General features: G+C 40.2%; 1 protein-coding gene across 8 annotated transcripts in view; it reads left to right on the forward strand.

The window, feature by feature from the left end:
* The window catches only part of LOC127803916 (kinesin-like protein KIN-14B), a 116891-nt gene that overhangs the window by 33671 nt on the left and 68425 nt on the right, over positions 1 to 14795 (forward strand). For 5 of the 8 annotated variants that reach the window (XM_052340539.1, XM_052340541.1, XM_052340542.1 and 2 more), the window contains 2 exons: positions 2732 to 2905; positions 3637 to 3708. The exons of 2 other annotated variants lie outside the window; for them this stretch is intronic. In XM_052340539.1, the coding sequence (XP_052196499.1) occupies positions 2732 to 2905; positions 3637 to 3708 (246 nt within the window). The remainder of the gene's footprint in view (positions 1 to 2731; positions 2906 to 3636; positions 3709 to 14795) is intronic. One more of the 8 variants, XM_052340545.1, reaches the window with a different exon arrangement.

Here is a 14795-nt window from a genome sequence, read left to right on the forward strand (position 1 = left end):
GTTCACAGAATCTGATGGTTTTGTAACCCTTGTTTGGTTCAAAAACTATTGCAAAAATTCCAGTTGATCTGGAGTTAAAGTAAAATTTGCAACTTTACCTTCTTCAGCATCCACAGCATAGGATGTTTGTTGCTTCTTCTAACCTTTCCCTTTCCAATTTGCTGGCTTCCCATGTATTTTCCAGCAAGTTTCTTTGGTATGGTAGAGCTTGTGGCAATGATCACACCATTGCTTTTCTTTATGAGATTCTCTCTGAGTTGGTGCTGTTCTTGGTTTAGAAACAAGGGCTGATACACTTTGGTTATTAATCACTGGTAATGCGTGAAGCATTACCTTCTTCCGGTTTTCTTCCCTCCGAACTTCAGTAAAAGCTTCCCTGATAGATGGAAAAGGTTTTGTTTCTAATAGCCTTCCTCTAACTTCATCTAAGTCAAAATTCAGCCCATGTAGGAAGTTAAACACCTTTTCTTTCTCTACCATTTTAGAATACTTCACCCCATCCTTTGTATACTCCCAACTGATGTCATAAAACAAATTCATCTCTTGCCATAATTCAGATAACATATTGTAGTAATCAGTTACCAAATGATTTCCTTGGTGAGTAGTTCTTATGGCCGATCGAACCTCAAAGCAATGTGCTGTATTTTTTATGTTTGAGTAAAGGCTTTGAACTGCCTCCCATACTTCTTTTGTCTGTTTTGCAGAACAGATAGGTCCTTCCTATCTTTGGCTCCATGGAATTGATGAGCCAAGCCATTACTATGGAGTTTTCAGCATCCCATGCTTCATAGGTTGCAGCTTCAGGATCTGGTTTTGGAATCCCCCCAGTTAGATATCCCACTTTCCCTTTGCCTTTCATAACCAACAAGACAGATTTGGACCACTCCTGAAAATTGGTCCCATTGTGCTTATGTTGGGTGATTTGAAGGGTGTGGTGATCTAGAGTAATAGGGGCAGCAGTTGGAAGTAAACATCGAGAGGTTGTAGGGAAAATAGTTGAGGCTTCACTAGTTGGCGAGGAACTAGCCATCTTGAACAGTTTGTATGCAGTTTACTGGATCGGTAGCTCTGACACCATGAACAAACTTAGAGAATTTAGGAATAACAAACTCTAAGTAATAGGGGTGAATGATACAAACTATTTCACACGCATAACTGGGTTACAGGATACCTTTAAATACAGAAAATTAACTATCATCTATCTCTAAAATCTAGGAGTTTAAAATACAAAAAACAACAGATAAGGGCAGGCATGTTTTTCAGATTTATCCTCTTTCCACCTAGATTTCTTCCTCAACAGTTTTAATTGCTTAATAACTTGTGGCAAAACATATTAATTATGCAAGTGTTCGTAAAAGGGCAGGCATGCTTTTTAAGCAACAGGAGAATGTAGGTTCAAAGTCTCATTATGCTCCCTGCTTGGAATTTTATTTCTTTTTTAATATTATTTTTTATAAATAAGAGATAAATAAAAAGGAACTGCAATAAAGTGGGTGATCCTTTATAAACTGACAAGCTCACCAGATAAACTTCTTGGAAAATTATACTTCTTACACTTCAGAATGTCTAACACGGTTCACATTGGAAAGTTGAAGATGGTAAAGCCTAGTGTATTGATGGTCCAGTCTGAAGGTGTAAACAGGGTGTTTGTTGATTGTGGTTGAGCAAGCAGTTGGTCTGATTCTGGTAATCTATGGTTGCCAATTCCAGTTGGACCAGCCAGTTGAAGTAGTTCACCAATAATGTATGGAGCATGGCCACTTATAACTATAACATGCATGAATAGCATGCGTGATGTGCATCATGTGAGTAGGGTATTATAATGCCACCTTTTTAATTTGGGCTCCTTTATTGGGGGATGATTTTAGTTTGCTGTCCTTCTCTACTCTCCTGGAAGAGTGGTAGGTTTTTTGAGTGGTTCGTATAAGTTCAGCATTCAGCCAGAAAGTAGTAGGCCTTTGAATCTAATAATAATGTTCTCGATATAATTAATCTTGATTAACCTTTCCAGGAAGGCAGCCTTATAAATTTGCATGCTATCCATGTTTTGTTTGTTGATATGATAGTAGTTGTCTCGTACCATTAACTTATTTTCAAAGAATATTCTATTCTTTGCCCAAGTTGTTTTTTTACATTAACCTATTGGACTATGTATTTTCCGTAAGTTATGAAACTTACAGTATGTCTTCTGTGTGGTTGATTACTATTGTTGTTGTCAGAGGCGGAGCTTTGTTTGGAACTTTTAAACATTTTTCATTTAACACCCCCCCCCCCCCCCCCCCCCACCCAAAACTATCTTTCAAGATTTTTTCATTTACTTCCCTACCTTTCAAGACTTTTTCATACCCCCCTCCCCCTGACATTTTCATACGCCCCCCACGGGGGGGGGGGGGGTATATTTCAAGATTTTTTATATACACTATGGTTTTTTCGTGTGATATTTTGAATTATGTACAGTTTTTTGTAAGGATGACCCCCTAATATCTTATACCAAGGAAAAAAATACGTAGTATAGTTTTTTAAAAACAAAAGGTTCTTGTATTTCCTATTTTATTTTTACCTTAAACATTATATGTCGATTGAGCCTGTGCTAATATATCTTAATGCATGTAATTATGCTTATGCATTAACACTTTGGCACCATGACAAGATCTGTCAAGCTCCAGCCTTGGTTTATTGTGATAATTATTTTGTCTTAATTTTAATTATTTTTGTACCTTACCTTTTGTAGGCCAAACTAAAAGGTTTTGAGACACAATTGAATGAGGCTCTTCGTGCCAGGGAGGTTAGCTCAGACTCATCTGTGGCTCAATCAATTTCTAAAACAAGCAACGATGGGATGGATTCTATTGCAGTTACCAAGAAACTAGAAGAAGAACTATTAAAACGTGATGCACTTATTGAGGTCCATTACTCTTAATCCTCCATGTCTGTAGACATTGCTATTTTAGTTGTCATTCACAAAATTTTAATAACCTTGCTGCGGGATAGAAAATGTTTAAGGTTCAATTTTAGATGATTTATGCTTACTGTAATCCTTATTTGGCAAACCATGATATAGACACTGTATATTTTTTTAGTTCTATTGTCCCTTTGTAGCTTACTGAACTTGGAGATTAAGCTGCTGATTTTCTTGCACTCTGATGTGCTAGCTAGTAAAACTATAATCTGTCTTTAACAAAGAAAAAAATTATTATCTTTACTTGGTGTCAGCCATAAGCAATCTGTTCCTATTTGATACAAGGAATATCTTGTTATGGATGTGGAACTTGATTTACCTGGCAGTTGAGTGCTGGCTGCTGCAAGCTTAAGTGTATTTGGTCAAATGTGTGTAAATATAAGATTTCACAGTGGTATTTGTATAGGTTCCATGTTAAAGGGCTAGACCACAAGTTGTGGTATAGGCATTTTGAAAATAAATAAATGAATGAATAGTTGCCTCAATGCTACTGATATTGATCCATGTTCTCAGCAGTGTACTTTAAGATGCGCATTTCATAAGTATATATATGTTTTTTATTCCATTGTTGGATTTTAGTTTGAGCTAATTATCACTTGCCAACTAATTGTGTATTTATTTTTGAACATAAAACATTTAATTTGCATACTCTTGTGTTTTTCCTTTTTTTTTTCCAGAGGTTGCATGAGGAAAATGAGAAATTGTTCGATAGATTGACAGAGAAAGCAAAGTCCGTTGCATTACCCCAGGTTGTTTTTGGTTTTATTTTATTTTTAATGTCCTGAAGATTGTGCTATTATATTGTTATGACATACATATTCCACGTTAAGGAGATTTTTCAAAGTATATGTTGTCTTTTTGATTGGATTCATTACTTTCCTGAACAGGTATTATTTATCTACTGTTAAGTCTTTTAGAGTGCTTTTGATTATGGAAATATTGATTTAATTGACAGTCTAATATTTCACAAATATTTAAATAGTCCCCTAGATAAATGTTTTCCCGGTTAAGATTCAGGTTGAGGTCAAATTTTTTGGTGGATTACACCAGCCAAAATCAGTTTTTGTTGTCATTTTTTTCCATGTATATTGACCAAATAAACAGGTAGTCATGCTGCATTTCATTCTGAATTAGCCACTATCTCGTCTGATGTTTTTTTGAGGAAAAGTGTATGGGTTGGTCTCACAATATCAACTATGTGATGGAAAACAACCATATCAATTATTTTCATTTACTGTCATCTTATAAACTTTTCCACATGAGCATGGGGTTGAAATTTATCGCATCATTCCCTTGCTAGAGGGGTGTGTCGGGAAGGGCATTTGGAATAAATTTTTCCATGTTGGTCTTTTGCATGGATTTGTATTGTTAATGTGATTTTTAGAAGTTAATTGACATTTTGAATGCCATACCACCAACCCTAACTTAGTTAGGATAAGGTGCAATTGATGATGATGATGATGTTAGAAACCATAATCATCATCACAATCCTTATTTCGATAAGGTGGGGTTGGCTATGTGAATTTTGGGTTTCAGTCTTCATTTATAATTCATGTTAAATGATTCAAGGATTTTTATGCTAACTATTAGCTACCTAAAACAACCTTCCTTCAAAGTTCAAAGAAATAAAAAACATTTTGTATTTTAATATATTAAATAAGTAATAAACTGGTTTTCACTCTTTGTACATTAGGTGCAAACACGAAGTCTGAATGTTTATTTCATAAACCTTTGTCTGTAAACAATTCGACAACTTTATATTGATTCCCAAAGGAAAAGATAAGGAAGTTTGGCTAGAATCTCAAAGAGATTTGGCAGTCAAGCCATCCTTAGTTTAGAAGCTAATCTCATCTTTAGTTTTTCAGAAATTGCTAAATCAGTTTTAGGATACTTTCCTATTCTTGTATGGTCAATCTTTCCTAGTTTTAGCCATTGTAATCTTTCCTATGTTGTAATTCTTGAACCCTATAAATAGGGCTGTATTTTTTGTGTAAATATATGAGAAAAACATTATATTCTTACACTTGATGATTCAAAATTCTTGGAATCAAAAAGATAAAGAGGAAAGATTAAAAAGGGTGTCTATAATGCACGAGGCTAACTGCTTTGCTAGGATTGGGGGGATGGGGGGAAGGTCGTAGTTGTATGCAATCATCCTTTTGCTTTTTTGTTTTTTGGAAAGAGTATTTTCACAACTCAATATGTTTCCACATTATTTTCTTTTTTCTTTTAATTTTTTGATTGATGTGGAAAATAATGTGGTTCTAATTTCTTTTAAGTAACAGAGATGCATATTCACTCCATGTCACACATATCCAAGTGTCCTACAGGTGTTCAGTCTTACTATTAGAAAAACCAAAAATTAGAGGCTATGTTTTAGTTAGTGTTCTACACAAATTTAATAACTCTATATTTTTCAGAAAATGCACCACCTTAGAATTACCCATGCTTCTTAGGTCCGAGCTTGTCATGTAATTCAAAAGATTTTTACAGATGGTGATCTGTGGAAAACATTGACTATTCCTGTTCTGGTGTTGTATGTTTGTGGCTGAAGAGATGGTAGAATATCTCCAATTTATCATCGAGAGGAAAGTGATATCTAGAGTTTAATGCTTGCCATTTAGTGTTTCTTTAGCATTTGTCCATTCCATGGTTTCATTGCCTTCTTTTTTTTTTTTTTGATCAAAGGTAAATGTATAAAGATCAAAAGAACTGTACAAGTACACTGGGCATACCTAGGAAAACAATCAGTGACCTATAGAGAGGGCCTCAAACTGAATCAAAACATGAGGATACAAAGTAAAAGTGACCCTGTATACTTGTGTTTTGATCCTACGGATGACAGAATCAATACAAGGCATATTGTCTTCAAAAATCTTCCTATTCCTTGTGTTCCAAAGGTAGTAAACAGTGCAGGCAAGAGCAATCCTCTTGACCTTGGCTTGCCACGATGATCCTCGAGCTTCTTTCTTTAACCATTTTAAAGCACTTGGAATAGTGCTCATGAGCCTCGATAGTCCCAACCATTCACGGATGCTGCCCCAAACTGATTTGCTGAAAGGGCATTGAAAGAATAGGTGACTGTTGGTCTCCACATCAGTCCCACATAGTGCACAATTTCTGTCAATATCAAGATAAAGCAGCCTGTCTCTCGTAAGAAGCTTTGCTTTGGCAGCCAGCCAAAGGGTGAAAGCATGCTTAGGCACCACACTCGGGTGCCATACATCAGATGCCTAGACCCTCAAAGGGCCTTTGTCACGAAAGAAATTATAAGCGGCCGAGATGAAGAAGTGACCATTGTTGACCCAGCTATCTAAGCGAGCTATGGCAGCATCATTAGACCCAGCTTCTAGCAGAATTTTGTCCCTTATCCAGCGTAGCTTCTTAAGAAGAGAGGAGTCATCACTTCTGCTAGACCATGCCCACACGGACTGTCCCTTGAGATATTCATGAGATACCCATTTGACCCAAAGAGAATCCTTCTTTTGATGGATGTCCCACAGAGATCTGGCAAGAAGGGCAAGGTTCCAAACTTTAATATCTTTGAAACCGAGACCACCTTCTTTTTTAGGCAAACAGATGTCTTTCCAAGGCACAAGAGGGTGCTTGGAGTTCCAAAGGAATTCACGGCATAAACGGATGATGCGAACAATAACCGCTGAAGGAATAGGCAGGATGGAGAGCCAAAAACTCTCTACACCTTGAAGCACAGCACAAATTAATTCTGCCCTGCCAGCGTAAGATAGAGAGGCGGAAGACCATGCACTGGTGAAGGCTGCCATTTTGTCCACAAACGGGGCATAATGTGAGACTTTGAGCTTTTCAGCCGCAAAGGGATACCAAGATATCTAAATGGCATGGACCCATTGGGAAAACCAGTTAGGCTTCGAATATCTTCAAGATCGGGACCCGCTATGCCAGCAGTGTATAGGCTGGATTTAAGGGCATTTGCTGAGAGGCCTGAAACAGCCCCAAATCCATTGAGGCAGTCCATGAGAATTTTTATAGAAATGGGGTCACCCCTTGCCATAAGAAGCAGGTCATCCGCAAAAGCTAGATGCGTGATCCTCTGATCACCACACTTGGGATGGAAATTGAATTCTGAATTATTGGTTGCCACTTTGATGCACCTGGAAAAATACTCAAGGCAGCAAACGAATATGAAGGGGGACAGAGGATCTCCTTGGCGAAGCCCTTTTCTCCCTTGGAAAAACCCGTGCAAGCTGCCATTAATCATAAGGGAAAAAGAGGTGGTTGAGACGCACTGCATGATCCACCCAATAAATTGCTGGGGAAAACCCAAACCGGATAGAGCAGCCTCGATGAAGACCCAACTGACGGAATCAAATGCTTTGCGAAGATCAACTTTGATCATGCAACGCGGAGAGATCCGCTTCCTGTTATATTTCCTGAGAAGCTCTTGGGCAAGATGAATGTTCTCAACCATTGTTGTTAAAATCCCGATTTTACGCGTACGATTTTACGATTTTACGATTCGAAGACCCCCAAACGATTCAAATCCCATGTAAAATCTAATCTGGGATAAAATCCTATAAAATCTCGATTTTATATGTACGATTTTACGATTTTACGTTTTAAAGATTCCCAAACGATTTTACGGTTCAAAGACCTCCATTGATTTAAGTTGTAATTTATAGGATGCTTCCAATATCTCAATGTCACATAGCATCTGACATTGGAACTTATGCAATGAATTGTTATATTTTGCCTTTAAATTGGAACTTGATTTAATATTGATTGCATAAGTTCCAATATCACATAGCATCTAACATTAATTGCATAAGTTCCAATTTACTTGATTTAAATTATAATTTTTACTTGATTTAACATTGATTGCATAAGTAAATCAAGACAAACAAGCAATTAATTAATGGACCACCCAACTCCAAATCGGGATATTACTTGATTTAATCAATGTTAAATCAAGAAAAAATTGCAATCTAAATCTAATGGAAGACGTTGGAAGCATACTCTAAAGAATTTTAAGCTATATTTTACCTCTAAATTACCTATATTTTATCTCTAAGTTGCCTATACCAACCTGCTAGTTTTTGAGCTATATTTTAAAAGTATCATCTTTTGAATTATAATAAGGAATAATTAGGTTATTAAATGATATTAATTTATTTTCTACAAAATTATGTTATTATACACATATATTTACAAAAATTAAAGGGTATTTTTAATTATCTCTAAAATCTTACGATTTTACGATTCGATTTTACGATACGATTTTATAGACCCTTTGTCGATCCCACTTAAAATCCCGATTTTAACAACCTTGTTCTCAACCAAGCCCCTCCCCTCAATAAAAGCAGCCTGAGCACGATCAATGATGGAGTTCATAACAGGGGCCATTCTCGCTGCTAAGATCTTGGAAATGACCTTGTAGGTGACATTGCAGCATGATATAGGCCTGAAATCTCCCACTGAAGGAGAATGGGAAGACTTCGGAATGAGCACGATAGTAGTGTGGTTGATCTGTTTAAGAAGGGAGGTGGCATTGAAGAATTCCAAGATTGCTTCGGAGAAATCCACTCCAATCGTGGGCCAAGCTTTCTTGAAGAAGCAAGAAGAAAAGCCATCTGGCCCAGGAGATTTACCATCACCGATGTCAAAAAGCGCCTCTTTAATTTCAACCATAGAGATGGGCCTGGCAAGGGCATCAGCCTGATCAGAAGATACTCTTGGACCCGCATCAAAAACACTGAAATCAACCGGCTGGCAGCTGCTGGAAACACCGAGCAAATTTTGATAATAAGAAAGGAACTCATTGGCCACTTGCTGCTGAGAAGAGGAAATTGAGCCATCATCCCTGGTGATCGATGCAATATAATTTCTCTTGGCATTCCGCTTGACAAGGGCGTGAAAGAATTTGGTGCATTTGTTGCTGTTCATGATGTACTTGCATTTAGCAAGCTGACCAAGGAATTGCCTCTCAGCATTTTTAAGGAAGCTGGTTGATTTTCGTAACTCAGCCACCTTATTTTGGAGCTCATGGTTGGCAGGGTCATCATGCAGGGCAAGCTGAGCAACTTTAAGATCACAAGAAGCCTTATCAGCTCTGGCTGAAATATGGGTGTAATGAGCAGAGTTGAGCTGCTTTAAAGGCTCCTTAAGGCTGCGAAGCTTCTTACAAAAAATGAACTGTTTGGACCCAAAAAACTGATGCGACCAATGATGGCTGACCAGGGCTTGAAAATCATCGTGATCAGCCCACATATTGAAGAAACGGAACGGCCTGTTGGAAGGTCTAGAAGGATGGAAAAGAGTGACCAGGCAAGGGGAATGGTCAGATAAGAATCCTGACGGGAGAAAATTTGCACAGCCTTGGAGACCCTCGGAAATCCAGCAATTATTCACCATGGCTCTGTCAAGCTTACTCCACACCGAGTTGTTTGACCAAGTATAGCGACAACCAAGGGACTGCAAGTCAGAAAGCCTTGAAGAAACACAACATTCTACAAAGTCCTTGACTTCATAGGGGGTAATCTCTGAGCCATTACATCTGTCCCCGATGCTTAAAGCGTTATTAAAATCACCCAAGACCAACCAAGGGGAGGAACAAAAAGCCCCAAAGTCCCTAAGATTGCTCCATAATGGCCTCCTGTCGACAATAGAATGCATGGCATATACAAAGCTAATAGAAAAGGAAATAAGGGAAACCTTACAGATAGCTTTGCAATGGATAACTTGCGGAGAGATATCAATAGGCTCAAGAGCCACCTTCGACGAGTCCCATAGAATAAGAATGCGACCGGCTTGATGGGAGTGAAAATTATTCAACTCACTCAACCCTTGAAACCTGGTTGCCATGATCCTTTGAAGCTTTTCAGAATTCAGCTTACACTCTAAAATTCCCATAACAGCAATGTTATAACGATTCATGAGGTCCCTGACCCCGGAATGCTTAAGAGGCATATTAAATCCTCTTATATTCCAACTGGCACAGATCATGAAGACTTTCGGAGGGTCGGACCCCTCTTGACACTTTTCTTCAGGCTGGGGGCCTTAGCCTTAGCAGAGGGACCCACTGATGCGGGCAAGGGACTCTGCACTTCTGCCATGGTTGCCTCAGCGGATGATCCTCTTGGACCTGCCTTAGCCTACTACTTCTCTTCCTGTAAGTCACCATGGTGAATGGGCCCCCCGTGTCACTGTCCTCAATGTGCACCAACTGGGAAGAAGGAAGGACAATGGCTTGCTCCACATGAGGGACTGATTGAGGCGGAACAGCAGAAGTGGAGGCAAAAATCACCTCCTGTTGGGACCCTGCCATTTGAACTGAGACCTTGCCCGCTTGGGAAGGATCAGAGATTTCCTTTCCTTTTGGGGAGGGATTGCTCTTATTCTTCTTCTTGGGGGTCTTCGATTTGGCAGCTTTCTTCTTTGTAGGATCAGGCTGACCCTTATCCGGCACTAAGGCATCAGCACTGACTTCGACGCATATATGTTCCTGCTCCTTTAATGGAGGATCCTTTTGCTGCATAGGATCTGAGATCTTATCACCCATCACAGGAACCAGCTCAGGGCTTTGGACAGGCCCCTCGGATGGAACCGATTTTTGCTTACTGGCCTTACAACTTTGACGGGTGTGACCAAAAAGCATACAAAGAGGACAGAATTGTGGCTCGTACTCGTAAACAACACGCTGATGACGAAGCTTACCACACGGCATCTTAAATGTGACCTCACGGACCAGGTCTTTAGACACATCAATCTCCACAAGAGCCCGAGCAAATGAAAGCCTCTCTTTAGTTGCTGTGTTTCTGTCGCTCGCAATAGGAACACCCAATCTTGATGCAATCCTACCAAGCAATGTTGGATTCCAGAAGTCAATAGGAAGGCCCGGAAATCTGACCCATAGAGGCAGATGGACATCCAGAGATTCATCAAAATCAAAACATTTGGGCATGACCTTTAGGAACAAGGGACGTCCAAATGCAAAGTACGGCCCTCCCCTGAGCACAAGGTCCTTTGATTCAGCATCCCCAAACTTGAAAACCAGCCATCCACTTGAATGGGGGAAATATTGGTATGGGATTTTCCACGAGCTGCATAGTTTCAGTAAGGCTTGTTTCCCTGGGAATTTCCCAGCAAAGTAGCCCACCAAACAATGTCCCAGAGCTTTCTCAACATTATCTACCTCCATCGGATCAATAACGAGCATCTCGCCACTGTTCTCAAATTTTGGTAGAGCGAAACCATGAACTTGTTGCTTCTTGGAGTTCTTAAATAGTCCCACCCATGGGCCTGAAGCTTTGGGAGCAGAAGGAACAGATGGACTATTCTCGCTGGGCCCTTCCACCTTGTTGACCGAGACAGTATCCTCATCCCCCAAGGTGCATGACTTGGTAGTGGATGATTCGGGTCCCTCATTATCTGGCATAGCTGAAGCACTTGTTGATAAAGCATCGCCATTAATACATGTTTCGACAGCTGGATCTGTCAAACCCGTTGGTGGAGCATCTTTACTGGCCATGAAGGATGACCGCAGAAAATAACAGCCACCTAGATGTCCAAAGACCCACAGTGGTCTGACATGGCCCGGGGCCCCCAAGAGCAAAGAGCGCTGGAACAGCAAGGAGCCTCCAAGGATGGAGGTCGGGGACCACCACTGAGAAGAATCAAAGGCGAACTTCACGGGTATTCACCCAGATGCACGCTAAAAATTCAAAAAAGTGGGAGGCGGGAATTTCAAAATTTTGAAAACTTTTGAGATCTGCTTCAATGGATCCGAGCGCTGACCTGTTGAACAGCCAATCCGGAGCAAATCACTGAAGCTAATCTGTGAACAATGAGACTCTGGACCAAGAATCACTGAACAACACTTGAAAAATAATCAGAGAAATCACAAAGTGAGGCAGCTGAATGTAGGAACACGGAAATCGCCCCCCCTCCCCACCCAGCGAGACATTCTCTCATTGTTGTGTTTGATTTGCAACATTACGGTTTCATTGCCTTCTTTATTTGAGAGATCATAAATGAGAGGATGAATAAGATCTTGAGAGCAGATGTATATTATCACTTGTATTTGATGGGCACCCGATTTCACCTGGGGTCTGGAGTAGTCTTAATCAATAAATTGATCAGTACGTTTTATGGGCATGGTTATATGGATGACTTGTAGGGCTGAAGCTGATTTTTATTTTTTAATCCTTTATAAATTAGATTCTTTTTGTTGTTTTATAGGCCTATGTATATGTAATATGTTTTTATCTCTTTTTCTTCCTCTCTTAATATGCCATGCATATTGGCTATGTGCTTCACTTTCCCCTTATAACAAATTTGTTGTTACTTATCAAGAAATTAAGAGAAAGAATTTTTTTTTTTTTGGGCTGGTGTGGGGGGGGGGGGGGGTAGTTGTAATGAATAAATTGTATAAATCTAAGCTAAGATATGGCCTTTACCAACTTGTACCAAATAACAAAACAACTAACATGTCTAGTCTTTTATGAGCATAATGTTGTCATCATCATCATCCCAATCATTAATCCCACTAGGTAGGGTCAGCTAATGATTGTTCAAATATCTGTATTCATGAGCATATCTTTTGTAAGGCCATTATATCCCATCTTATGCGTAAGGGTTTCCTACCTAGTCTCGTTTGGTTTTCCTGTCTTTTGCTATGAACCTTTTCCATTTCATCCACTTGCTTTGCTTGCATGTCTGTTGGATTTCTTCTCACATGTCAAGATGATCTTTATCGTATCTCTTGTATCTTATTGTCAATAGGTGCAAATCTAACCTTGTTACAGATCGTGCCTAATTCTGTCTTTTTTCTTGTCTGCACAATAACCATAATGTTCTCATATTACTTACCCTCATATTTTGTATGTATTAGTACTTAAATGTCTCACATTTGGAGCCATGCAAAAATTATGGTTTTATAGCCGTTTGATAAAACTCATAAATCAACATCCTGAGTTTTTTTTTTTTTTATGTCAAATTGATCCTTTATAGGAATAATTTGATCTTCAAGTCTCACCATGATATCATTCACAGTCCTATTTTTACTAAACTTACATTTATATATTCAGTTTTTGATTTGCTCACCTTGAAACCTTTAGATTTTGAAGTGTTCCTCCATAATTCAGATATAGTGCTCATGCATTCCTTTGTTTCATCCACAAATTCAATATTTTCTGCAAATAACATACACCGAGCATTTTTTCTTGGATGCAGTTACTAGGGTCATCCATTACAAAAGTGAATAGATAAGGGCTTAGTGCAGATCCTTGATAAAATTCAATTGTAATTGAAAAAGTTGCAGTATCTTCTCTACAAGTTGACTGATAGGCAGCCCATAATATTCTGCTATCAACAATAAGGACATAATAGGAATTGAAATAGGAGAAGGCCAATTGGTGCATGTGCAGAATAACAAATTCAGTTAAGGGGTAGAATGGGAAGAGCAAAGAGAGGGGGGCATGTGAGGGCAACATATTCCTATAAATAAGAGAAGCAAATAGAGTAGAAGGGGGGAATATTTTAGTAAGGATATTGGGAGAGTGTGGACCTCTCGAAAGCCCACTTTCTTTTTTCATTTTGTTAATTTCTTGGCTGGGAATCCTGATAGTTGTTGATAATTGCTTGTTGTTTGAATTCTTCTAATTGGGTTCCTATCAATTTGGTATCAGAACGTCATCGATCCTAATGGTGAACTTGACGGACCAAGTAGGAAAATTGGAAGGGAGGATGGAAGGCATGCAATGGGAACTTGATGCCATGAGGGGTGTGGTTCAATCGGTGGGGAAGAAGGCAGCGAGCTTGCTGGAACGATTCGCTTGGATGAGAACGAGGTGGGAAGAGCAGGAATGGGAGAGGAAGAACAGGGAGAGACGGGAAGACCGGGAGAAAGGGAGGAAGGGGAAGCGAGATGAGGAAGACCAACCTGCGGGTTCGCCCTTGTCAAGGGAGGGAACGCCGGTAGCTGGAGGGAGAAGTGGCGAAGGGGGCGATTGGGTCGATGGCGTCGGAAGGCAGCAGTATCGTGGGAAACACCTAGAAATACCCATCTTCGAGGGAGATGATCCAAATGGCTGGATCTTTAGGGCTAAGCGCTACTTCATTGTGAACCAGCTGTTCGATGCAGAGAAGCTAGACTTAATGGCTCTTTGTTTTGAAGGAGCTGCCTTTTCTCGGTTCCAGTGGGAGCGAAGACGACGACGGGTGAGGAGCTGGGAGGAGCTCAAGGCGATGTTGAGGAATAGGTTCAAGCCCGCGCATGAAGGCACGGTGGAAGAGAGGGTCCTTGCCCTTCGACAGTGGGGGTTTGTCAAGGACTATCGCCTTGGGTTTGAGACTTTGGCCTCACCGCTCACAGGCATGCCAAAGGCGTTGCTGGAGGGCCACTTTATCAATAGAATGGAGCCGGTCATCCGAGCCGAGACGAGGGTGTCGAGGCCGATCGAGCTGGAGCAGATGATGGACCTAGTCCAACCAATTGAGGAGATGAATCTGGTGATTCGTGGAAGCATTTTTGGACCCCGGCCCAAACGAAGGTCAGGTCCCTTCGTCCCCAATTTCAAATCACCAACAGGTAGTGAAATTGCCTCCTCTGATGATGGCACAAAAATGGGTGATGCCCAGCCCACCTCATCACACTGGCCTCCGGCCGTGGAGTTGGAAGTTGCGGTGTTGGTTGACGAAGAGAAGACGGACACAACAACACTGTGTGTGGAGGATGCTGCACTTTCATGGGTCTAGCGTGAGCAATGGAGATGAAGAGTGAGAAGCTGGGAAGAGCTAAAGGGGCTGCTGAGAAACTGGCTAACGATCCCAATGGTGAATTTGTTGGACAGAGTTGGGATGC

Source organism: Diospyros lotus, chromosome 6 (assembly GCF_014633365.1).
Source record: "Diospyros lotus cultivar Yz01 chromosome 6, ASM1463336v1, whole genome shotgun sequence".
Taxonomy (NCBI): domain Eukaryota; kingdom Viridiplantae; phylum Streptophyta; class Magnoliopsida; order Ericales; family Ebenaceae; genus Diospyros; species Diospyros lotus.